At 46.6% G+C, this 26,903-nt stretch overlaps 1 protein-coding gene across 2 annotated transcripts in view; it reads left to right on the forward strand.

The window, feature by feature from the left end:
* Positions 1–26,258, forward strand: part of ARMH4 (armadillo like helical domain containing 4) — a 114,944-nt gene extending 88,686 nt beyond the window's left edge. For both annotated transcript variants that reach the window (XM_054028075.1, XM_054028076.1), the window contains exons 6-8: positions 11,116–11,147; positions 19,591–19,725; positions 19,956–26,258. In XM_054028075.1, the coding sequence (XP_053884050.1) occupies positions 11,116–11,147; positions 19,591–19,725; positions 19,956–20,024 (236 nt within the window). In that variant the 3' untranslated portion in view covers positions 20,025–26,258. The remainder of the gene's footprint in view (positions 1–11,115; positions 11,148–19,590; positions 19,726–19,955) is intronic.
* The last annotated feature ends 645 nt before the right edge of the window (positions 26,259–26,903 follow it).

The following is a 26,903-nucleotide window of genomic DNA, read 5'->3' on the forward strand; positions in this document are numbered from 1 at the left end:
CTTTTCAGACTGTCATTCTCCACAGTTGATGATAGGCATTGACTCATGTGAAGTACCCATTTTCCAGAGCTTGTGTGCATCGCTTATATTCGGAGAGATAGGCCAAGGTCCTTAAAGGTATGTAGGACCCTAACTCCCCCTGATTTCAATGAGTTAGGGACCTAAATACTATTTAGGATCTGGGCCCTACAGATTAAGGGCCGTTCGCGTTAATGGAGCTTCGTCAGCGTTAATGGAGTTATGCGGATTTACACCAGCTAAGAATCTGGCTCCAAGAACTTTCTGAGGTCTGAGTGTTACTGATAGATGGCACTAAAAGAGAGGACATAACTTTTGCTGGATTTCAGGAAGCCTTTTGTTTCATATCATGCAGTTCCTTACAAAGTAAGAGAACATATCACAGACAAAGGGTTTGCTGAGTGAATGGAGTAGAGGACATTCTGTACCTTGCAGAATGGGGATCATTAAAATTAAATCTGAACCCAGAAGGCTGTTGAAAAGGGCAGAAGGACTGTGTTTATTTACAATGTTTTTTTTATATCTGACCAATGGAAAGTTTAAACTCATTTTAGAAAGGAAGGGAAGGAGACAGCTGTTAAGGCAGTGAGAGTTGGGTTGTCTCGCTGGGGTTTATAATTAGAATTGGGGCCCTAAAGCTGATCAAAAAACCCCAAACATGTTAAAATCAATCAGCTCGATTCGGTCCCTGGGTTTGGGCAAAATGAACTCGTCTGAATTTCTGCCCAAGCCCAAAAGCCCTCAGTTTGGGAGTGTTTCCCTCCCCACGTATACCTCTCTGTGGCTGCACGGAGCAAGCAGACTGCAAATCACATTGTGATTCTGTGGCAGAAAATTAGACTTCCTGGACCACACCATCCCTGGTATAACTCAGCTAGAAGTCAAAGTAGTAGTAATAATAACTTTGAGATCAATCTATTTTAACCCAGAATGAGTAATTCTTTGTGTGTGTGCACGTGAGAGAGAGACACACACACTTCAGGGTGCAATCCAGACCAGCGAGGGGCTGTGTCACCACTTGACCTGCAACTTGGGGTGCCTCACAATGCTTTGGTGCCGTAGCTCCCAACCTGTACTCATCCCAAATAGCCAAACAGCATACACTCTGAGGCCAGGTCTACACTACCCGCCTGAATCGGCGGGTAGAAATCGACCTCTCGGGGATCGGGACGCGAAAATCAATCCCCGAATCGACGCTCTTACTCCACCAGCGGAGGTGGGAGTAAGCGCCGTCGACGGGAAGCCGCAGAGGTCGATTTTGCTGCCGTCCCTACAGCGGGGTAAGTCGGCTGCCATACTTCGAATTCAGCTATGCTATTCGTGTAGCTGAATTTGCGTATCTTAAATCGACCCCCCCCTTTAATGTAGACATACCCTAAGTGTCTGTATAGCCACACCCTTAGGCCAGCAACTCTGTCCCCAGCAGCACACCAGCCACACTTGGGCTTTCAGCAGCATTGGTTACTATATGCAGGGTCACCCCAACACATTTCCAATCCTGGATTCCCCCCACCCCCACACAAATGTGTGTTCCGCACTGCACAGCCCTCTCCTAGCCAGTCCAGATATATTGGGTCTGTTGCCCCTCTACAGTTTGCCATTTAAATGGAGTTACCCACACAGCACTGGATTAGTTTTGATAAAAGAATAAAACAAGTGTATTTAACTACAAAGAGATTTTTACGTGAGTACCAGTAATGAGGCATTAAAGTCAGAAATGGCTACAAGAAAAATAAAGGGAAAACATTTTCTAAACTTAACATACTAGACTTGATTCAAGCTACAGCTCTTACCATATGCTTCCAGCAACAGGGCTGACCAAATTCGAGGTCAGGATCTTCTCCCAACGTCCAGAGGCTGTTTCTTTTGTCTTAAGTGAAAAAGAGAGATGAGTAGAGAGAGAGAACTTGGGGTGTTCTTTGTCTGACCTTTATAGTCCAGCCTCCCTTTGAGTTGAATTCCTCAAAGCAAAGTTTATTCAAATAATAAAGAAGGCAGCATGGTATCTGGTGGTGAAAGATGTTCCATGCTGTTTCTTCTCACTTCTGTTTGCTGAAATGCAAATTTTCTTTGTCTCCTGTCTTGCCCCTCTCACTGTCCGAGGACTTTGTTTACAATTTATATTGCACACGTTCCTTTTTTTAAGACCTGCTTGACCAGTCCTGCCTAATTGATGGTAGTGGGGTTGAACATATGCCACCAACATCATTTAGAGGGAATTTATAACTTTATATATAATATTGCTACACACATTTCATCATATTAGTGACTAGTGAGTTGTTAGTTTTCAAATGATACCTCACAGGGCATATTTTGTACAAAAGTTATTACAATAGTGTGTCGGGTGTGAATACAGGGGTGCATTCGGTCACTGTGTGTGTGTGTGTGAACTATATTTACCCACTTTCATTCTTACGGTTGGTATTTATAGCCACGCCACATGCCCTATTGAGATGCATGTACTTCAAAAAGAGAAAAAAGTGGGGAACTGTTCCACATTTCCCCTCCCCAAATTCTCGGGACTCCACAGAGATTGAAGATGGTATGTCATACAATGTTTGAAGGGATTAGGAAGACTAAGTTGCCGTCATCATTTGTCACTTTATGTAAGGTACATTCAGTGCTTTTTTTCCAAGGCCTAGGGCTCAACTAAACAGTCCTCTCCTTTCCCCGGCCACCCCCTTTCCCCTGTAAGTTATTTTTGACAAAGTGTCTCAAAAGCACCACTTTCAAGGGCTCTCCACTTTCATCCCAGAGCACTTAACAGGCGGTTAGATGTGATTCCTCTGGAGAGGGAGGTATTTGGCATGTGCTTTGTTTGGTATTGTTGGGGGAGCAAAGTGGTTGCAAGAATTTTCTGCTAAATAGAGCCCACTGTGACCCTGAGGCTCCTTTTACTTACCCCACCCTGAGCCAGGAGCAGTCCCACAGAAGCCACTGGGGTAGAGCCAGCGAACGAGAGAGGTGAATCGGGACCTGTGGGTAGAATTGAGAAACGGTGCATCCTTTTATATAGTACAAAAGCATCTGCCTCAGTTAAACCCCTGTCCGCTAACTTGGACTCAGATCCAACAATCCATTGAGATCAATAGAAAAACTTACATTAACTTCAGTGGGCTTTGGATCAGGCCATTAGACACTCGAAGCCCTACCGACACGTGCTCCACTGACGTCTAACTGGGACACTTGCACAGCATGGAACTGGAACTTAGACTTTCGTCTGGCTCCTAGGTTTGCAAATTACACCTACTTCTAGACACAGGAGTTGAGCCACTGTAATTACGACCAAGGGAGTGTGTAAGAGGAGCTAACATCGACCACCAAGCACGTCACTTCTGAATATGGTCCGTTATCTTTCAAACATCCATTCTAGAAAGGAAGAATTGACAGTACTGCCTCAGTTCGCTGGTATAGAATGAATTGCCTCTCTCTGGACACACAACAGAATTTCAGAGGGGTAGCTGTGTTAGTCTGAATCTGTAAAAAGCAACAGAGGGTCCTGTGGCACCTTTGAGACTAACAGAAGTATTGGGAGCATAAGCTTTCGTGGGTAAGAACCTCACTTCTTGCATCTGAAGAAGTGAGGTTCTTACCCACGAAAGCTTATGCTCCCTATACTTCCGTTAGTCTCAAAGGTGCCACAGGACCCTCTGTTGTTTTTTACAACAGAATTTAAAATTGACCCTAATTGATTAAGCAGGATCATGTCAGTAGTCCTGAATCATTAGCACTAGCGAATGGTGTAAGGTACCAGCTGCAGTATGTACTCTGGCTTAGGAAGAAAGGTGATAGAGCTGTAGTTCAGACTGTCTGCAAATGTGGTCAATAGTTCAAACATCATTTATTTTTTTTGTACAGAGCTTTCACTATTGGCACCTTCCATTGAATAATTCATGTGGGATGTACGTTGCCAGAGAGTCTCTTCAAAAACGAAGTCAGAGTTCGCTTCCAAAGCTCCTTTTCTCTTCTGTGTTGTAAATCATATCTAATCTCTCCTGTCTATAAAGAGAGGCGATCAAAATATCCTTGAATTTAGATCAATGACGTCTTTATCAGAGCTAAGTCTGTTTCAGTGGATTTATCCAAGGTTCTTAGCTTTCCCAAAGCTTGTTACATTTTTATTCGAATCAACAGAACAAGACTTTCAATCTGTAGTACTTGTCTGGCCCACATCTCCATAGTATCTGAGCACTTCACAATTCATAATGTATTTACCCTCACCGCATCCCTGTGAAGTAGAGTATTGCTATTATTCCCATTGTACAGATGGGAAACCAAGGCACAGAGAGATTAAATGACTTGCCCAAGATCACACAGGAAGGCTGTCATGGAACAGGGGATCCAACTCAGATCTCCCAAGTCCTAGGCTAATGCCCTAACCACTGGACGACTATCTGTGTGTACCTTGTAAGCAGTGGACAAAAGCATCTGCAAATATTTGGTTGAATGTGGAAACAAATTTTGATTCAGTATGTGCTCGTTGGGTCAAGTTAACCCATGCAGCAGGCCAGCACAAGACTAACGTGCTGTCATGTCCCATGCTAACTGTTGCCATGTCAAAATAGGCCTTGAAAGTGGAATTTTAGTGTTGTCTGGGCCTTGAACAGGGCAAAATTTCACTTTCTGCATATTTTCAAGTGCCCTGACTTTACTAGCATGAATACTGGTGGGATGTGAATGATTAGCTCGAATGAGCAAATATTTGTGAAAAACCAGTTTTGAAATTCTCACTGTGTTGATCAGACATAAGTTACACACAGTTCTGCTCCCTGATTGGATGGCTTGCCATATATTACCCACACTGCTCAAACTGTGACTATTCCAGTCGGACGTGCAAGTCAAAATCAATGCTTTCTTGGGTAGTTACCTTAGTTACACACAAATTACATATTTCAGAGTGATAGCTGTGTTAGTCTGTATCAGCAAAAACAACGAGGAATCCTTGTGGCACCTTATTTTAATGTCAGTTCCATAAAATACATTATATAAATTATAATTTATACCTGGAAATTATAAATTATACCTGGAAGTCTCATTGCTGGCCTAACTCTACTCCCACTGAAGTCAATGGTTCAGACTCCCCGTTGAGTTTGGCCGACACTGTGAGCTTCTGAGAATCCCTCACTTGCATGTTTAATTCTAGTATGCTTAGTTTGAGCAATCTAAAGACAAAGAATTATTCAGTGCAGAAATTTGTAAATGCAATCCATCCAAGTGTTGCAATCTGTTCAGACATTTTGTGAGCAGGAGTTAGACAAAACTAGTTTAATAAATTGTCAGAAATTATTTGCTAATCTCTAAAAGATTTAAATGACAGTCACTAGTGTTCTCAAGGTAGATTTCATTTTCATGTGAAGATATTATCTTTAAGGTTCCCCTTTTAAGATCAGGACAGAATACTAATATTTTATGAATAATTATGTGTAATAGAAGCTATATTCACATATATAATCAATGGTAGCTAAACAAACTGCACCTGCTGTAAGAACAGTTCTCAGTCTTACTTTCCATATTTGTATATTCAAAATAATTGGACAGTACATGCTTTTTTAATCACAACAGTTCTGTCATTTTTCCCCTTTAGTGCTAAAATTAGTTTTATGTATTGGTTCACAATAAAATCAATACTTTGTAATTCACTATAATCCACAAGTTAATGACAGGAAATTACTTTGAAAATCCCAGTCAGTGAAAGGGCAAGGACAACAAGTGTTACTGATGTAATAGCAAATAAACTGTCCTAGGGCATCACCACATGTTCACATGCTGTTCAGTTCAAAAACTCTGTGCACGCCAGTGGACTTCATGGGCTCCAGAGTCTGAAGTCAGCTCATCTACATGGGACTGTCGAGGCCTTTTGCTGGGCCACTTTATTATTTATTAGTAACTCGAACACATACTTAAATATATTGCTGAACTGGGGCCTATTTTAACAACAAATGGTCAGTGCATAAGGCAAATAGTGGTGCATGTCTCAACGTACGTGTGTCCTAGAAGACATCCTAGTATTCTTTTGAAGAGTGAGAGAATGAAGCAAGCTTTAATATTCTTTGAAAGTAGGGATTAGAATGTTATACTATCCTCTCCCCAATGGAAGTATCAGCCTCCTATATAAGAATTGTTAAAAATATTCTTACATTAATTGCTGCTTTAGAGATGCTCAATTGTTGTTCTTTTACAAGGAAGTAGGTCATTCTATTCATGAGATTCCTACTGCAATGTAATTATTGTGAAAAACAGATAACAAATGGGTTTTGTGCTTAACTTGAATTAAGGCAAATTTAGCATAATTAAAGCTCTAAGAAGCTATATTTATGTGTTTATATCTACGACTTCCAGCTAAATCTTCAAAATGTGCATTGAATTTTATTTTGGACCTATAACTATTCCAATACAAGTTTGAGAATTCATCAGACTCTTACTGCATCTAGCATAGGAAACTGGAATGGACAAAGAATAGTTTAGTTAAGAAGCTCAGTTCTTTTATTACTTTATGCAACTTTAGCAGAATTTACTTGAAGATTTGCCATATTTTTTTCAATATTTTTGTTTTTTAAATATAATTTCGCCATGCAATGGTGTCGGTCAGATATCACCTGCTTTCTCTTTCATTTTCTGTTCAGTGAAATATACGGAGGTGTCACAGGGTCACTCCTCACAGCGGCTTGACAGCCACAGCTGGGCCACTCCTTCAGTGGCTAGTGGAGGGACCCAGGCCCGGCCACTACTCCAGGCCCCAGCCCAAGGACCCTACAAACAGCAGCTTCCTGCTGCATCTTCCTTCCTGCTCACTGTCTCTATTCCCTGGGCCACTTCCCTGCAGCCTCAGTTCCTTATGCTCCTGCCTCCGCTCCTTTGTCCTCTTCCTAGGGTCTCGACCCTGTAAGTCCTGGCAGCCTGTCAGGAGCTCTCCCTAGCTCCTCTGGTCCCTGCTAGCACCTGCCCTTCCCCAGGTGCTGGTCTCTCTGTAGCCCTCTAGGAAGCCAGTCTTCTCCCTAGGGCTCCCTGCAGCAGACTAACTCCCTCTGGTCTGCAGCTTTCTTTTATATGGGCCGACTGGGCCCTGATTGGCTGGTCCAGCCACTGCCCTAATTGTCTGCAGCCACCACCCTAATTGACTGTTTCCCCTGCAGCCCCTTCTTTGGCTGCCTGCCACTCAGCCTTCCTTGCCTGGCTTTAACCCTCTCAGGGCCAGTGCGGGGCACATGAGGCAACAGAGTAGTATTTCTCCTTGACATGCAAGTGAAAGTTACACTTTAGTTTTACCTGTAGTAGCACAATGCAGGGAGTATAAACCTATGTTTTTCTCTCCGTATTTCCCTTGCTTAACTTAATATTCAAAAGGGAATCCAATTCAAAGCAAGCACTTCTTAAAGGCTGTTGAAGACCCATGAATGGGGCTGGAGAAGAAGGCATCTGTGTGTGTGTGGGGTGTGCGTTTAAGTCACAGAGTGTATTTGCTTCTGCTCCAGCCCACTGGCATAAGTTAGAACAGTTCAGTTTGATCCTGTATATGCCTCTTCCTGATCTAAACAACAGTGTGACTGTGTACTTGTCGTTTGCCACATTTCTTCCATGGCTGCATTTCAAAGTGTGTGTGTGAGATTGTGTACCCTGTATTTGTTTAGGTATGGAAGATGCTATGTTAACAGAAGGTATTGTTGATTATGAAAGGGGCACTATCCAAATTGATCCAAACCTTTAAAAATGGCTTAGTTTGGTTAGTAATCATGACATGGTTTGGACTGGATCTTATTTCTTCCCACTCAGTTTGTCTATCCCTATTTTTATCTGACAGATTTAAAGGCCATTCTCTCCTGTCCCCATTGCTATGCCCTCTCACCCACCCATGTAGGCCTGGCACAAACAATGAAAGAAAACAGAAGTTAACAAATGACTAAGCATGAATTCATATGCTAGTAAATGTTAGTAAACAAGGCTGCAGCTGCAAAGTCATCACACATGACCCTTAATATTTCTTTATCGACTACCTGCTGGTTATTTACAAGGCCACTTGTGAATTTCAAGCTTTGTCCATTGTTAACCTCTGTTTTGTTACATCTGTTTTCTTTGTTAATGCAAGGCCTATAACCCATAACATTTTGATGCGCTAAGCCTCCTTAGACTGTCTTGTAAAAGTGCTTTCAGTGGCGCTCTTTTAATATGCCAACAGGCACTCTTTAATAGTGCAAGTGAAATCTTTGAAGTGATGCCCTAGAGGGATGTATCCTTTATAAATCAGGTATCTCTCCATGAAGGAAATGTGTCAGATTACATTTGGGATCTAATGTAGCTTGGGGAAAATATTACCTGAAAGAACACCCATCCATCCAAAATTATGAACAGATCTAATCTCTTCCGCAGTGAAAAGTGGATCCTTGACTACTGTTTAAAACATAATCACTGTACATTGGTAAAAGAACTGTTTTTCACTAGTCCACTGCCTCTTACCTATGAGAGAGACATCCATATAAAACGATGGCAGATGTCCAAAGGCTAAGCATTTTGTCTTCAATGCCCTGTGGCTGAATCTAGCAGTGCCAGTAGAATTAATAAATGGTGCTCCCATTGTTAATCATTTTCAGTTCTTTGCGATTATCTTGATGTTTAACTCCATAGTGCATGACACCAAGCAGGGTTTAATTCTTTGGTATGACATGAGTTATCTTAACTCTGAAACTCTCAGCTGGTGATAGCATGAACTTGCAATCCATTTGTAACTAAACCAGAAATCCCTTGGGAGGATACTCCCAGTTCCAGTAAAGTCCCATGACTGACCTAATGAAGTCCCAGACTGGTGTATTGCTCCACGTGGGACTGCATGTACTCCATTCCCTAGGAAAGAGTGTAACAAAAGTCACAAATCCAGCTGCCATAGCAATGAACCTACAAGGGGACAGCTCGTCTAGGAGTCACCAAACAGACCAGTGCTGGTGCAGCACCATGGAGAGCTCCTTGGATGTCCCTTTGCCACACAGCAGTAGACGTCTGCAAAGTCTTTTGAGTCCTCTCACCAGCACACAGCATTCCCGTAGCTGCTAGTTCAGCGCCTTCAGTGGTAGCAAGAGCAGACTGTCTAGTGCAGAAAGTTCACTAGTGGCCACAGGTGTTTTAACCACCATGTCTTCTAGGCTTACCCAGAGCAATGGTAAGTAATACAGTGCTGAATGCACCAGTAGCTGGTCTCCACTCGTGCTCCCACCATTTCTGCGATCAGTAGAATTGAACTAGTGGGTACAACAGTGGGAAACATTGGGGGAGAGGGAAGGAGACTGGAGCAGGCCCCTTCCCTAAGGGGCCACATTTTAAGAGCTGTGTGCACCAGATAGTCCTGCATAACCCTGCATGACCTTCCTGTAATTGGGTAGAAACAGGGAATTATCTAGTTATCTTGTGCCCTTTCTCCTTTGGATGTGTGCAGAGTTGTAGGGCCTGAGCAGATTTCGCCAGGGCAGATGCCGGCACTCTGCCTCAGGGACTGCTTGAGGGAGCATGCTGAATAGTGCTCCTGAAACCAGCCAGTGAAAGGTGTAGCGTATGTCCCTTCCAGCACCAGAGGCCAGCAGGTGGGCAGTGGGGACTCAGACCTGTTTTCACTCTCACCACAGTCCTCAGGGGATGCTAGGTCAACATCTTGCCTTGATCACACATAGCTGAAGTAAGAAGACCCTTGAAATGCTCTCCCATTCTAGTGCACCCACTCTGGACAAGCCAGAACGCACCCCTAGGCATAAGAGCTGTCTGTGAACCTAATGGGGAAAGGAGTTTTCAGTCTCCAAGATAAACTTACTCTTTTACAGAGAAAAGAATCCTTCTGAATGGGAGAGTTCAACAGAAGCAGACAGCCACACTGTCTGGAGAATCTATAATCAGGGCCGGCTCTGGCTTTTTTGCCGCCCCAAGCAAAAAATGCCCAGCCGGCTGTAGCAGCAAGTGGGCGGGAGGGGAGAAGGAAAACAAACCAGCAGCAAAGGTGGGGGGCGGGAAACAAACCTGCCCCCGGCTGGAGCGGTGGGGGGAGAGAACAAACCGGCAGGCCACAGCGGCAAAAGAGGGGGGGCGGGAAAAAAACCTGCCCCCGGCCGGAGGAGGGGAGAGAACAAACAGGCCAGTCGGAGTGGCGAAGGTGGGGAGGGCGGGAAACAAACCTGCCGGAGGGGGGGGGGGGGGGGAGAGAACAAACCAGCCAGCCAGAGTGGCGACGTGGGGGGCGGGAAACAAACCTGCCCCTGGCCGGAGTGGCGAGTGGTGGGGAACAAACTGGCCACCCTGCTGGAGCGGCAAAGGAAAGAAAAAACAAAAAAACAAAAACAAATAAAAAAAATACCTGCGGGGCGGTGGGAGCGTGGGTGCAGGGAGACTCCTGGCCTTGCAGACCCTGGGCAGCGGGCGCGGTGGGGAGAGAGAGAAGGGGAGTGGCCGGGGCTTCCTTAAGCGGGGCGCTTGCCACGCAACCCTCCCGCTGCACTACCTGCCGGGAGAGCTCTGCGCCGCTCCGGTTGGCAGGCAGGGAAGGACGTGGGCTGCCCTGCCGGGCTTGATGCAGGGTGCTCCCCTCCTCTGCCCCCTACAGGGCGGCGGGAGCAGCAAACCAAAAAGAAAAAACCTGCAGGGGCGGCCAAAGCCGTGAAGCGCAAAAAAAAAAAGGATGAGATGGAATGCTGCCCTTTGGAATCTGCCGCCCCAAGCACGAGCTTGCTCGGCTGGTGCCTGGAGCCGGCCCTGTCTACAATCGACCACTCACCACCAGATTTTTCCCCATTGCAAACTCTATACACATGCTGGGATGAGGGAACCAAACGTGGAACATTAATCTTTATCTTCTTTTCTTTTTCCCTCTTGAGTCCAGTGAGGCCCGGATCATGCAAAACGATGCCAGTTCATCTCCCATCAAGCAGAATTTGTTAAAGTTTCTTTTCTGGCTGATTTGCTGCATTCTGTCTACTTAATAACTGAGAAAATATGAAACCTAATGAAAACCTTTTCCATCTGTCAAGTTTATTGTGGCTATTTGTAAACAGCATTGTTACTTATGTTATATTAATTAGATACAAATTATGACTGCATTCATATATTTTTTTCTTCCTTATATTTTAGTGAGAAGCTGGATGGAAAAGCTAAAAGATAAGGTAGGAAGCTCTTTATTTCCCTTGATTGATTTTAAAGACAATTAAATTTGGACTTTTGGAAAAAAGAAGTCTAGACCGGTGAAGTTATTTTGGGGGAGTTCTATGGGTCACTGAGATCTGGCTGCATAGCTTCTCTTTCCTCTCCTTCCATTTCCTGGTTCATGAGAGGGAGGGAGCATTTCTCTTTCCATTCCTGGCTGCTGGAAAGGCTGACATTTTTTTTCTCCCTCTTTCCTTCCTGTGTCCCTGGAGGCCTGGGAAGGGTTCTCAGTTGCTCTGCTCTGTGGGAGTAGCACTGCCCTCAGGCAGGGAGGGTGCCTGTGCCTAGTGCTGTTTGCTCTACCGAAGACTGGGGTGACGTACCCCCATGAACATGCGCTTCTAAAGCACAGGGGGAGTGTGACTGTTTTTAGGATATGATAGTTTGTGTTCCCTTGTCCGAGTGCAGCACCCCTCCTTGGTACCACTCACGTGCCTGTTCTAAACCCCTGCCCTTCGGATTGCTGCCCGACCTTCCTCCCCTCTCCCTTCCGGCCTGACCTCCGCTGTGAATCCCTCTCCCAGCACAGTGTCAGGGTGCGTCTATACCGGGTCTACACCCGCAGCTGGCTCAGGCTGTGGGGCTGTTTTATTGCAGTGTAGACTTATGGGCCTGGGCTGCAGCCAGAGCTCTGGAACCCTCCCACCTCAGAGGGTCCCAGAGCCCAGGCTCTGGCCTGAGCCAGGATGTCTACACAGCAATGAAACAGCCCCACAGCCTGAGCCATATGAGCTTGAGTCAGCTGGCCCGGGCCAGACGCGGGTGTCTAATTGCAACGTAGACACACGCAGAGAGAGAGAGCGCGCGTGAGAGAGTTGTCGGCGGACTCAGGGAGGACCTCTTCCACCAACTGCAGGTGGGACTCAAACAGCTTCTCAGACATTGCCCAGGGAGAAATACAAATTTCGTAATGTTGTGAAGTGATTGCAATGTTATTTCAGTGACAACGAAGAAACGGAAACCAAAGAAGAATAAACCAGGTGGCCCCTGGCTTTAAAACACATTTTGTGACTCACTAGGGCTTAGAATCCCTTTTGGCAAGACTAGAATGAAAGCTCTCAGGGCCTGGACCAATGATCAGAAGGAGAAAATAACACTGATCCCTGAGTCCCACCAGTTCCACTCACCCCCACCCAGCACCACCTACCCGAGTCCATCAATGTAGTGGGGGAGAAGGGATCAGGATAGCGGTTTTCCTGGAATGGCGTGTGTGAGGGGATTAAGGTGAGTTTCTACCTGTCCTGTGTTGAGGTGCTTGTCTGCCTGTACTAGCGAGGAGGTCCAGTGTGGAGCTTTTAGCAAAGCATCTTAGCCTAGGACTCAGCCAGTCGACCCCAAGACACTCATAATGGGAGTGGGGAGGGGAGGAGGGAGAAAACCATCTTCATGATGAAAACAAAGACCAAGATTGAGTGTCCTGAGTGACTGTGGCATGCACACAAATGTGTCGCCTGCTAATGCCAAAGCTACCCCAGTACATTGCACTGACTTGGTGTCATTTTTCTTCTCACCGAGTGTATATCTTTCCTTTTTCTCCTCCTGGCACTTCCCTCTCCAGCTTTTTCCTTTCCCTGTTGCAGACGCCTGTGCGCTTTGCAATTTCAAATTGGAATTGCTCTGTTCTTTATAATATCGATTGAGTCTGTTGCAAGGCTGGTGCCATATTTCATTACTGTGCCCCCACCCAGGCTTTACTGCTGTTGTTCCAGTGTAAAAAAAATTGGTTAGCATCACGGCGGGATTTGCCTCAGATTCACAGACATACATTCAGATTCACACATACAGAATGGGAAGAGACTGTCTAGGAAGGAGTACAACAGAAAGGGATCTAGGGGTTATAGTGATTAGATTAGATTAATGGAGATATCCCATCTCCTAGAACTGGAAGGGACCCTGAAAGGTCATCAAGTCCAGCCCCCTGCCTTCACTAGCAGGACCAAGTATTGATTTTGCCCCAGATCCCTAAGTGGCCCCCTCAAGGATTGAACTCACAACCCTGGGTTTAGTAGGCCAATGCTCAAACCACTGAGTATCCCTCCCCCAGGTGGACCACAAGCTAAATATGAGTCAACAGTGTGATGCTGTTGCAAAAAAAGCAAACATGATTCTGGGATGCATTAACAGGTGTGTTGTGAGCAAGACACGAGAAGTCATTCTTCCGCTCTGCTCTGTGCTGGTTAGGCCTCAACTGGAGTATTGTGTCTAGTTCTGGGCACTGCATTTCAAGAAAGATGTGGAGAAATTGGAGAGGGTCCAGAGAAGACCAACAAGAATGATTAAAGGTCTTGAGAACATGACCTATGAAGGAAGGCTGCAAGAATTGGGTTCGTTTAGTTTGGAAAAGAGAAGACTGAGAGGGGACATGATAGCAGTTTTCAGGTATCTAAAAGGGTGTCAGAAGGAGGAGGGAGAAAACTTGTTCACCTTAGCCTCTAAGGATAGAACAAGAAGCAATGGACTTAAACTGCAGCAAGGGAGGTCTAGGTTGGACATTAGGAAAAAGTTCCTAACTGTCAGGGTGGTTAAACACTGGAATAAATTGCCTAGGGAGGTTGTGGAATCTCCATCGCTGGGGATATTTAAGAGTAGATTAGATAAATGTCTATCCGGGTTGGTCTAGACAGTATTTGGTCCTGCCATGCGGGCAGGGGACTGGACTCGATGACCTCTCGAGGGCCCTTCCAGTCCTAAAATCTAGAATCCCAGGGGATGGGACTTATACTGGGGCTGATTTTTTTTCATGCTACTTTATATTATCTAGTAACACTTTGTTCCAGTTCAAAAAAATAAACACCCCAAAATAAAATGCTAAATAAAACCACTCACTCACCCTCTTGCGTCCTTTTTCCTATTGAGATTCCTAGTAAGATTTAGGTTTAATATTTTCTCTTCTCTGCTCAGAACTGCATTCCTGAACCCCTTACTGCCTCCTGTCCCAGTTCTCCATCAGCCCATCTGATCTCTGACAGCTCAGGCCCTGTGCCGAAGGGAGCGTGCCGTGGTTGTGCGCGAATGCTGCGTGGAACCGCTTTGGGAGGCAGGGAGCATGTAAATGAGCCATCCATGCAATCCTGTCTCCGTCCTCCCTTCACGGGCTGTGGAAATGCCACAGGGGATGGGCAGATAAGGGGTCACTAAACTGATGTCCCCTTTCCTCTTTGGTTTTGGGGGGCGGTGGTTAGATATCATGGGAGTGTCTTCCCCCTCTTCCAAATGTCATGAGGGGGGTTCTTTACCCCAGCTAGCTCTATCCCACTTGCAGCCAACATGTAGAGTGATGCCCTGTGTGGCCTCTTTAAGGTCCTATGTTATTGACTCTTCCAAGCCCTGTGGAATCAGGGCAAGCCCTATTCATGTGCAGAACCTGCCAAACATCACCTTCATGGGAGCAGTCAGGTTCCACCCCCGGGGCTGGGGGCAGAGGAGTGGCTACACAGCTGCCCCTGAAGTAGGGTTTCCCATTGAGTATACATGCAGCGCTCCACAGGCTAGGGTGTGAGGGAGTAGGGCCTGGATTTAGCCCATACTGCAAGCATTTGGCTACAGGACCCTGACACAATTGCATGAGGAAGCTCTAGAAAGGAGCACAGATTTGCTAGGGTCATGGCTGGCTAGAGAATCAAGATTCTGACACAGAACAAACACAGATTTCTGGATTGGGAACCATGCCTGGGCTAATGCTAACAGCAAGCGTTTCAACCTCCCCTCGCAGTCTGCACACACAGCAAAGTTCCAGGAATAGAAGTGCCCATAGTGTATTAATTAGGTCACACAATTAAGGCACCTTAATTAACTCTGAAACTTAGCCACTCAACTGTATTCTTCCTAACCTCCTTTTGCAGTAACTTTAAAGCAGGCAGCTGTCTTTCCTTTTGAGTGAGGCTACATTTTCAAAGAATGCACATGCAGCATTCAGTAATGTGCCATTAAATAACCAGTGAATGCAAACAAGCAGCAAACACATTCCTCAGGCCTTGGGATACAGGGATAAAGCTGTTACTATGGGAAAAGCCATTCCTGTACCAGACAGACAAGGTGGGTGAGGTAATATCTTTTATTGGACCCTCACCCACTTTGTCTTTAATATCCTGGGACCAACATGGCTACATTCCTGTAACAGCTCTGATAAAGCCATGATATTAAGAGGGGTTTATGATGTGGACAATGTATAAATCAGCTCTCACTAACAACTTCTTTCTCAGGGGAGAGTATGTATTTTCATTCTCCAGATTAAAATCCAAAGGCAATGCTTGCCGAATAGCTTTTTTCCACTTAGTGGTTTATGGAAGAAAAGCAATTATGGTTAAAAAGCATGTGTCAGATTTTTCTAGCTCAGGGGTGGGCAAACTTTTTGGCCCGAGGGCCACATCTGGGTATGGAAATTGTATGGAGGTCCATGAATGCTCACGAAATTGGCGGTTGGGGTGCGGAAGGGGGTGAGGGCTCCGGCTGGGGGTGCAGGCTCTGGGATGGGGCCAGAAATGAGTTCAGGGTGTGGGAGGGGGCTCTGGACTGAGGCAGGGGGTTGGGATGCGGGGGGGGGGGTGAGGGCTCTGGGGTGGGGCTGAGGATGAGGGGTTGGGAGTGTAGGAGGGTGCTCCGGGCTGGGACTGAGGGGTTCAGCTGGTGGAAGGGGGATCAGGACCGGGGCAGGGGGGTGGGACACGGGAGGGGGTCAGGGGTGCAGGTTCCAGGCGGCGCTTTCCTCAAGCAGCTCTCAGAAGCAGCACCACGTCCCCCCTCCGGCTCCTACACGGAGGCGTGGCCAGGTGGCCCTATTTGCCACCCTGTCCGCAGGCACCGCTCTGCAGCTCCCATTGGCCGCGGTTCCTGGCCAATGGGAGCTGCGGGGGTAGCGCTTGGGGCAGGGACAGTGTGTGGAGCCCCCTGGCTGCCCCTACGTGTAGGAGCCGGAGAGGGGACATGCTGCTGCTTCTGGAAGCAGCGCAGAGTGGGGCAAGCCCCTGACCTCGCTCCCCGGCTGGAGCTCAAGGGCCAGATTAAAATGTCTGAAGGGCCAGATGCAGCCCCCAGGCTGTAGTTTGCCCACCTCTGTTCTAGCTTGAGACTCTCTCAGCTGAGTGTGTATGATTGCAAATGAATGAGGACCAAAACTAAAAGGCCCCCAATTTCAGCAGGCCTCTGAATTGTGCATGTATCCATCTATATGTGTCAAAACCATTTTGGTCACTTACCCTTGCATTTGTGTGTGCATATATGGAAGGGTAAGGACCTGGCTGACTAAGCTGTGTGTGCAATGCCAGACCTGTTTGCTCGTGCAAATGTTGGGTGCATCCAAACCATAGGAACACCAAAAATGTGGGCTAACTTTCATTTAAAACAGTACAATGTAAAACAACACACATTTTTTTAAAAGTGTTTTTGTAAATCTAGAAGTTATTTCCAAAATATTCTTTTTTTTTTGGTTACTGGCCATTTCCCAGATTATAAACTCCCAGGCAATGCAAATTTTCTTATACTCAATAGTGAATTTAAATCAGGTTATCCTCGCTGCATTTCTCACGGCGGGGGTTTTCTTCTTGGCTGAGTTACATGTTGCTTCTCAGCTAAGGTGACCAGATGTCCCAATTTTATAGAGACAGTCCCGATTTTTGGGTCTTTTTCTTATATAGGCTCTTATTATCCCCCACCCCGTCCTGATTTTTCACGTTTGCTGTCTGGTCACCCTCGCCTCAGCTGTGATAACAGCATTCCCTTAGTAGCACTGTACTCTCCACTTAAATTATGCAGCAGGCAATTCACCCCTCCTTACAAACAGACAGAGTAATTTGGCTTTGTGCATGGAACCAAGTGGGAGTGGGATGGAGTTGGGCATTTACCCTCTTTCCCCAATCTGTGGGCACAGTCTGGGGCTGCAGTACAACTCCTCTGCCGCCACTATTTCAGCGGCTGGGCTGGAATAGCATCCCTCTGGGCAGGAAATCTTGGGCCACTGGATCAGTTTAAACATAGGTCCTGTCGCCGCCCTGTTATCATGTCCACAGCACCTCCCTCCCCATTGGCCTGTCTGAAGCTAGTACAGAGACCTCCTCCGGGACCAAATTTTTCAGCCAAAACATTGTCTTGGTGGAAAAAAGCCAATTCAGGTTGACCAGAATATTCAGCAAATTTGTGTTGATTTTGGTGACTTATTTCAGTTGGGGAAAAACATCATGAGTTTTGTTTTGACACCTTTGATCCAAAGCAACTTTTTGTTTCAAAATTACCTTCAATTTTAATTTTAAAACAGGGTGGGGAGACTTGAAAGCAAAACAAAACACTCTAGTTGAAGCATTTTTTCCTGACTTTTTGATTTGTCCTAAATTTTGAAAATGTTCAATTTTGGGTTGACCTGAAACAATTTTTCTCCCCAGGATTTCCCGCAAACTGAAAAATCCATTGTTTGCCCAGCTTTCGTAAGCAGTGCAGACTCCCTGCCAATGCCAGTTTGGCCCCCATCGATGTGGTGTTCTCCTTATTACAGAATGGAGAGCTTGTATTTAACAGCCTAATTATTTGTATTAGCAGGAGCGCCGCCAGCTTTTCTGTCGCCCTAGGTGGCGGAAGGTCCCGCCCCGAAATGCTGCCCCCCACAGAGGTGGCGGAAGGTCCCGCCGCCGAAATACCGCCGCGGTCGCCGCCCCCCAAATTATAGCACCCTAGGCCACCGCCTAGGTCGCCTAATGGGTTGCGCCGGCCCTGGGTATTAGCCCAACAATGAACGCCCACAGCAAGCCAGTGTGTCCTGCTCTCTGCAGTCCAGAACCCTGCCTTCCAAAATGGAGGATGACCATTATTCTCTGCAGCTATATGTTTGCAGGACACACACTCATGTGCAGGGCCGCCGAGAGCGGGTTCGGGCCCCCCCAGCAAGGGCGGACCGGCTAAACAGGGCCATCGAGGGGGGGGGGGAAATCGGGCCCCCTTCCGGACCGTCGGGTCCCGGTGATTTGTACTGGCTTCCCCCTTTCTCATTGGCCCTGCTCGTGTGGACTCACATCCCCCGACATCCTTGTACAACAGCTATTCCTCACACACACGCATGTGCGTGCGCACAGGCACAGACCAACCCTGACAGATAAGTGGGACAGAAGGCCTTTGGGTGGAGGGTGACGTTAGCCCTGGCTGAGTGGGACTACAGTTTCAAAGTATGCATTTTAAGCACACAGCAGCGCACAATTAACCACGCACCAGGGAGTGCAAAGAAATGGCCGTGATTCCATAAGAGAACTGAAGCTCGTGGCCAGTTGTTCCCTACCCTGAGCTCATGTAAGCCCAGACCCCTTTATTTCTGTGCTCTGATTTAGGCACACCTCATTTCAGGGGCGTAGTGTTCAACATGCAATGGGACTGTTGTCGTGCCCGTCTAGGCACACAATTAGTTATAGACGTACAACATAGGCTTTTTTCTCTCCCCCACTCAGTCACCTGGTATCAATGACACTGCGCAACCTGCCCACAGCATTTGCAATCCAGTGCCTCATTTATTTCCTTTCTTAAGCATACAGAACTGTGGTAACTCTTGTCAAATCCTGCGTTTTTCATTGTCCCTGTGCAGCCATTGGAGCACAGCTGGTTACAGGCTGGAGGTGAGCGAAGAGTCATTCCAACTCTAAACCCCAGCCAGCCTTAAAAAGACAAAGGGGCAAATTCACACTGACATACGTAGGTAACTCGAGGGATGTCAGTGGAGTTGCAGCCCGTGGTGACTTTAACCCAGAGTTTGTAATGGAACTTGACCCTTTCGAGGTTTGGCTCCGGCAGGGATTTAAAACACGTGAGGGGGTTGATGTTGTCTGAAACTCATTCAGCCTGTCCCTAATCTTCAGATCCCACAGCGCTGAGCGCAGTACAAATACCTCAATAGGCCAGGTCGTGCAAAGAGACTATAGGCTATATAGCAGATTATCTTGCTTTCACTAAAAACTGATTGGGGGGGGCGGGGGCGCTGATTATCCTATATCTGCCTTCTGCAGCATTCCTACACTCTCCTCTGAGGCAGCTGGCTCTGGTTACTATTAGAATCAGGAACTGGAGTAGAAGGATCTCAGGTCTGATCCAGTCGTCAGCTCCTATGTTCTTATGCAAAAACTGAAGCTGATACATGTGTATATCTGAAGGCTGGACCATTTATTTTGTTGTGGCTCCATGCATTTTAAAAGGGATAATGCTACCGCTCCTTTAAAGCGCTTGGAGAGCTACTGATTAAAAGCACAATGTCAGAGCGAGGTGGTGTTATAAATAGTTCTGAGCCCTTCCCACTTTTTTCAGGGGTGGCTGTGTTTGGGAACATACTGTAAAATGAAGCATAGAAATATACTGCGGTCTTATGCTAGTAGAAAAAGGACCACCTTGAATTGCTTGCCTCTTTAGTATTGCTGTGATTGTCTCCTTTTCATGTAGGCGGGATACATGTCTGGGATGCTGGTTCCTGTGGGGGTTGGTATAGCTGGAGCCCTGTTTATCCTGGGAGCGCTCTACAGCATTAAGATCATGAATCGCCGAAGGAGAAACGGCTCCAAAAGGCATAAAAGAAAGGTACCGCACATGTAAAGAAAACCCAGATCTGCTCGCCTGACCACTCTCCTGTTCCCATTTCTGGTTCATAAAGTAAATACAAGCTAATTGTGGAGCGTCTTTGTGTGTTTGGGTTGGAATGGATCACTGCTGTAGATTATATTAATTATAGTGGGGGAGGGCGGGTGAAGGAATTGAAAGTTTTTGCCCCTGTCATTGAATCTGTGCCATGTTTCTTTTCTTTCCCTTAGCAGAGGGAATTTAACAGCATGCAAGATCGAGTAATGCTCTTAGCTGATAGCTCTGAAGATGAATTTTGAACCTGACTGCGGAGCCGTTGTGATTTCCAATGACTTTTTCAGGGGCTAGAGGAGAAGAGGGAGCAAAAGGAAGGCGTTTGTGCTGCATCACTGCTATCAGCCACCACGTGCCACTGTGTAGTGGTTTTTACATCCTGGCAAAACAGGCATGTTGTATTCTAAATGTAATGCGCAATGATGTTTGTTTTTACACAGTAGTGAGATTACACATTCACACAGTGCACCTCATTGAAATGCAGAATACGTATTGTTACAGCTGGAGCCGATACTAATGGATGATGACTTTGTTTTGATCACAGTGTAATATTTTTGTTCCAGCTGATGGTAACTAATCATAATTATTGCTGTCACCTAATTTCAGGATGGAAACCTTCACCGAGAATGACTTCTGTCCAATTAGTTAACTGTAAATGTTATATTACCAGAGCTAGAGTTTGTCAGTGCTAAAATTAGCTGTTCTGCTTAATTAACAAACTACACACTTGAACCGCCTCCCTTGTCAACAGGGAGATGCCCAAGTACAGTCCAATTATAGACATAATAATAGACTCATTTGTACATTCCTTGCCCCTATTTCCCTTGTCCTTTTTAAAAATCCTCCTTTTAACCGTGTTCCATGTTTAGGGAAAACATATGGAAATGGCAACAAAACATGATTCATAGCCTAAATATTCAGTGTAGTTTTCGCCAGCATTATAACAGCACAACAAATGCCACCGCCCGCACATTGACAAATGCTAAGATGCTCTTTGCATGATCTCTTAGCTTTTATTCAGTGTGCCGCTGGAATATCAAGCAGGCAAAAGAAACGGAAAAAGCAGGCTAGAGAGTTTTCATCTTAAGGAGCTTGTCTGATTATTTGTTTGGCGTGGTTCACCTATCAAGCGGAGCTCTGCCCTCTTAGCGGTGCTAGAGAAATAATAATCGAGTGTCTGTCTCTTTTCACAATTGGTAACTAACTCTTACAAGCGTCACAAACACCTGTGGCCCTCTGCATCATGGAAGGTGCATAATGCTGTGGCTGTGTCCTGTCATCTGATTGATCAGGAAAGCAGGTGGTGTGTGGGATACAGTACAGAAGGCAAACGAAGCACAGGCTGAGGGCTCATGCGAAAGGAGCTCTCCTCCTCTTGAGCGCTGAAGAGGACCTCACCTGTGGCTGACAGATTTTTTTGGACCAGATTTAGATCACGTTTAGAAGTTGTGCCAGCACCAGGCTGCCGTGCATGTGACTGTAGATGGCTCGGCAGTCACGGCTGGGGTACGTATGGTTATAGATAGCAAAGGCCCCCATCAGTGGGGAAGGGGAGGTCAAGGCTGGGATACATGTGGCCAAATAGGAAAGGTAGTCAGGGCTGCAGTATGTGTGATTGTGGGTGCAATGGGGTCAGATTGGGAACATGTGGTCACAGGCCAAAAGGCAGCTGAGGCTGGAGTGAAGGCAGCCATGGATTAGGAAGTTGTTAGGATGGGGTGCGTGTGGCCATAGGTGGAAAGGCAATCAAGGCTGTAGTCCATGCGGCCACAGGGGGCTGAGGCTGGAGGAAAGTGGCCTTACTGGTCATTTCATCAGCAAGCGTGAGCAGCATCAACATGTTCAGTTGATTGCAAAATAACACAGTGAATTAGCAAAACACGTTTTTGGAACTGAACAGGAAAGAAGGGGCATTGCTGCGGAGCTGGTTGGTTGATTGGTTGTTTCGACCCAGAATATGTTTATTACATTTATTGTTGTTGTGTTTTAAAAAAATGCCCCTTATTTCCTCTGCTCTGGCGTGCCGTGAGATGGCTATTTCATTCTGCAGCCATATTACATTTCTGCAAAAATCCTTAGTCCCAAGTTGGAAATTGCCCCTATTAGAGGGAACCTTGACTAAAGCTGCTACGAGTCGAGGAGACAAGATGAGTCAAGTAAGGTCAGGAGGCTGCTCATTTCTCTAGCTCGATCCCTTTAAATCTTTGAAAGAAGTACGAGAGACGTGTTTGAAGAATAGACAGGGTCTGATTGAATTCTTTGTAAAGGTGAAAAGGACTGGCTAATTGCCAAGATGCGACATAGCAAAGCCTTGTAAGTTACACCAATGGGGATGATACAGAAGCCAGAGAGACAGGGAGGCCCCACTTCTGCCCTAACACCCTGCCCATACCCTCCACCCTGTGGGGGCCGGTAGCATTTGAGTGTGTAAATTCTAGCGTTGGCATGCACAGAGGATAGTGATCAAACACTGCACGGGCACATGATTGTGCGGGCAAAGCTGAGACTTATGCTTTGAAAATCGGACTGGCTGCTGACTGTGCAGGAAACAGCTCACGTACCAACCAGCGTATACAGTGCGAACCAGAAAAGTGGGATTCCTCCTCTGCGATAGTGGAAACGGAAGGTCAGTGGTCTGCAGAATGTCATGCACAAATGTGATGTTTAACATCAAGCAATGGAGTTTGCTCACCCAAACCGAGGTACTTTGCAGTATCTCTTTCCCATGTTACGGTGGTTTCCCTTGGGAGTGAAAGAAGGGACCAGCAGGATTTGAAATGTGCCTATTGATGAGTCTTCCAATCTGACAACTCTGCACGGTGAGTCAGGAATTTCTCAACGAACACACAGAAAATAGAGGTGGACTAAGGCTAACCAGAGCCAGTTCCAACAAAATGTTGGGGTCCCCCTGGAGAGTGTCTTCCTTCAAGCACCCCTCTGGGACAGACTTTCCCTCTCAGCATCTCCAGATAGACTCTTGTCTTCCACCCCTGGGTCTTTGGTCTTCCTGCCTTGCTAGGCAGTCCCAGATCCCCTGGCAGCAATCACCTATTTGTTCTGTTGCCACTTGCTACTCTGCCGCTCACTGGTGCTCCTAGGTGTCTCTGTCCATGAGGTCTGGATCTCAAGGACCCTGCCTAAATCCACACGGGAAACATATAGCAATTATTTAAATTTAAAAGCGCCAGGGTTGTTTGTTCTTATAACAAATGGTTAGTGCCTCTTTCCCTCAGAGCTAGGGATCAGTCCTAGCTAGGAGAAGCATTTCCTCTTGAAATGAATGCCCACTCTTTTCTTTCTCTCTCTCTCTGAAGTTGCTTGGAGGAGGGGAGATGGTTTTGGGATGTTGCTACATTAACGAAATGAGGAACTTTGCTGGCTTAACTACCTGCTCCAGCTGGGGCGTCTGGTAATGGGGAGGTCTTTTCCTTTGGACTTTTTGAGGAGGTGGCAGGGCTTGTGGCCAGGTCTGATGGTGGAAGCGAAGCCTTCAGCAGAGTGACCTTCATCCCGGCTCAGCTTAATTACTGTTGTCTCAGCCGGAATCAGCTTTTAGCAGGCTGGGAGTAAGAGACTGTACAGGCAACTGCGGGATATTTGTGGAAACTGTTCATCCATCTTAAAGGGGGAGGCGCAGGAAGAACGTATGGGCTAAGGGCATGAACCATTCTGGAGGAGTGAGTGTATCTGACTTAGGAGCTGCAAGGTTAGTAACCGGGCTCACTGGGCTCTTTGCCAGCGGCGATGCCCTGGAAGACAGATCTGAGCTGGTAGCGGGAAGCTGAGCTGCTGGGGCAGATGAGAATCAGAGGACTCGGGATGGCTCAGTGAGACCCAGAAGGCTGGGAATCAGCAGGGCTTTCTGCAATGACAGCCTCTGCATTGTGCTCCTGCTAGCGATTGTTCACAAGGGGTAACAGCAGGGTGGGCTCTGTGCAGTAGATGTCTAGCCTGTGTTGATTGAGCAGGAAAAGAGGAAGGGTGGGGGTGGGGGAACCCAGTGCTAGGAATGTTAATAACGCTGCTGTGGCTGCACTGTGGCCTTGGCTACATTGGCGCTTTACAGCGCTGCAACTTTCTCGCTCAGGGATGTGAAAAACCAGCCTCCTGATGTAAGCTAATCCCCTCGTGGAGGTGGAGTACCTGCAGCGCTGGGAGAGCTCTCTCCCAGCGCTGGCGCCGCGACCACACTCGCACTTCAAAGCGCTGCCGCGGGAGCGCTTTGGAGTTTCGAGTGTAGCCAAGCCCTGAAAGGAGGCCAGGGCCCCTCAGGTGGGGATGTCAGCTTGCCGGATTGGAAAACCTGCGAGTGAGCCGCCCCGGCCTTTCATTGTGCTAATAAAGCCGTAATTTGGGAAGCGCTAACTTTGAACGCTCAACCATTTCTCTTTTCCCCCCCACTGTTATTAAGTTCATAAGAAATTAAAAGGAAGGCTGCCTGTGGAAATGATGAAGCTGCATTTAAATGAAACAGCTGCATGTCTCTCTTCTTGTCTGTCATGGTGTGTTTGACAGCCAAGAACAGCTCGGGAATATCACGGATTTTATTCACTCTGCCCGTGCCAGGCGCGTGTGCTAACCACAGGGCTGTAACAGCTGTGTCTGAAGTACGGGTCTGACAGATAAATGCAAACGTCCCAATGGTTAAACAGCACTTAGGTGCGGGAACTAGGGGTGCGGGAGGGGCTGCAGCACCCCCGGGCTTGAAGTGGTTTCCATTATATCCAGGGTTTGCAGTTTGGTTCCATGGCTCTCGGCCCCCCCCACTATACAAATTGTTCCAGCGCCCCTGCTTATGGTGCGACATGAGCTGCCGCAGCAGGAAATTCCAAGCTCGCTGAGATGCGCTACACTTCCTGGTCCTGTTCAGTGTCTGCCTTGTGGTCCATCTGGGGGCCAGGGTGCATCGTCCTGTGGAAAAAGCCTATGGGAAGCAGCAGAGGGCCTGCGGAACTGTCAGGTGACGCTCAAGAGGACCTGATCCAAAGCCAGATGAAGTCGATGGAAAGATGCCCATTGACATCCGTGGGCTTTGAATGAGGCTCAGAGTTTCCAGCTAATCTGCCCTCCTTGCAGGGTGCTGGAGAGGAGGCAGGTGGCATAGCCTTCCATAGTGTTTGAAGGGAAAGCCGCAGTCCGGCAGATGCAGGGACATCCACAGAAAGGGCATTTCCCTCCAGGCTTTTGTTCTGGGGCCCCTCAACATCATGACTCCCCTAGGAATGGGGCTGTCATTTGCCAGGCACGCCCTGTCTGGGCAGAACCATCCTCTCAGGAGGGCTGCAGGCATGCAGCGCAACATAGTGCCGATTCTAGTAGCACTGGTATAGACAACTGCTTGGAGAGCCTCGCCTCTGATGAAGAGCATGCCACAAAATCCAGCTGCAGCCTGGATCTTGTGATCCAGCTCCCGCTCTGCACAGACAAGGAGAGACGACGGCCAGGCCCATTATTAGGCTGCCAATGAAAAATCATTTTGGAATGGCTTTGGAAAGGAGGCCGGGCCTGAACTAATGCCCATTGAAGTCCATCGGAGTTGGAGCTGGCCCTCAGTATGCACGCACCGTTTAACTGCGTATCCATTTAGGGCCTGATCCAAAGACAGACAGTGGAAAGACTTCAGAGGACTTTAAAATTATTTCCTAGACAGCAACCTGGGTTTCCCACCAGTAGCTGGACAAATCCATTTGAAACAATCAGGATTCAGGCTGGGTGGGAGTCGTGTCCTGTTGGAGTAGGGTGCCCAGATAGCAAGTGTGAAAAATCCGGACAGGGGGTGCAAGGTAATAGGTGCCTCTATAAGACAAAGCCCTGAATATCAGGACATCTGGTCACCCTATGTAAGCTGAAACTTCCCATCTCTTAAGGCTTCTTGATTTTATTTGTACTTATGTATTAAAATAAATCACTTCTGGGTTTTTTTAAACTGCTTTTTTAAAAATATAACAACCGCACTTGTTTCTGGCCCTACATTGCAACAGTGGACTATCAGCCTCTGAAAATAGGGGTGTATCATGAAAGCGTTGGCCCAGTTGTAACCACAGTGCAATGGTCCCTTTGCTTGGCACGAGGCAGGTAGCTTGCTTCTGTTACTCACGGGTCCCTGGTTAGGAATTTCATGCTAGCACAAGCCACAATTTATTGTAGGCATCACAAAAAAGAATTTCACTGTTTAAAGTTTTGGTTCAAATGGGAGGAACAGGCCTGCTTGATGTGCAGTTCTTGTCATGAAAAAACGTACCTTCACTGTACAGCTGCTGATTTTAAAACGTCTATCATGCTGGATGTTCACCTTCTATTAGATTGATTTTTTTTTTTTTTTTGGACTGCATGGCTTCCACAAAGTGCTAACAGCAGTCCCTTGTGCTTTACTGTGGTTTTCTATTCCAAACAAAACCTACTGCTCATATTGTACCAATGGAATGTAGCACTTTGTTAAATTAAAATATCAGAAAATAAAAGCTGTCCATCATATCTAACTTTAATTGACTCGCATCCTTGATTTATGGTTTGTCAATTTCACTGGCTTTTTTTATTAATATTTAAATCATATTTTTAAGACCCAAGTTTGCCTTTCTTTCTTGTCTGATTTGTTTGCATGTTTTAGGGGCCTATGCAAAATTCTGTCTGGGACTGACTCGTGGTATTTGTGCAGTTTTCCAAGAGATCCAGAAATAAGTTCTACAAATATTTCGTAAAGAAAATAGGCCTGTTATCAAGTAATGAACTGGTGCACAGATGGCGATTAGAGGAAGAATTTATTTTGTGCAAATGATACAGAAGAATGGAAAGCATTTGAAAGTGAAAAATGTCGACCATATTTTTCTAACATGTGTACACTGTTGTGTATGCAATATGCCCGTTGCATGCATAGGCCAAAGGCTGGAGTATACGAACGCCTTTGCATATACATTACCCTAGTGTGTGGGTGCATCCCATGTGTTGCACATGCATCTTGAGAACATGCAAAAATGGACAAGGCTGCTTAGGCTCTTAAATCATAATGGCTAAAATTCATCACATGGCACCTACATTTGCCCTCTGCAGTGTTTCATTAACAATTACATCTGGTTGAAGTTTTTCATCCTAAATATATATTTTTTTTGACATAAAATGTTTTCCTC

The sequence above is a fragment of the Malaclemys terrapin genome, chromosome 4 (genome assembly GCF_027887155.1).
Source record: "Malaclemys terrapin pileata isolate rMalTer1 chromosome 4, rMalTer1.hap1, whole genome shotgun sequence".
NCBI classification, from domain to species: Eukaryota; Metazoa; Chordata; order Testudines; family Emydidae; genus Malaclemys; species Malaclemys terrapin.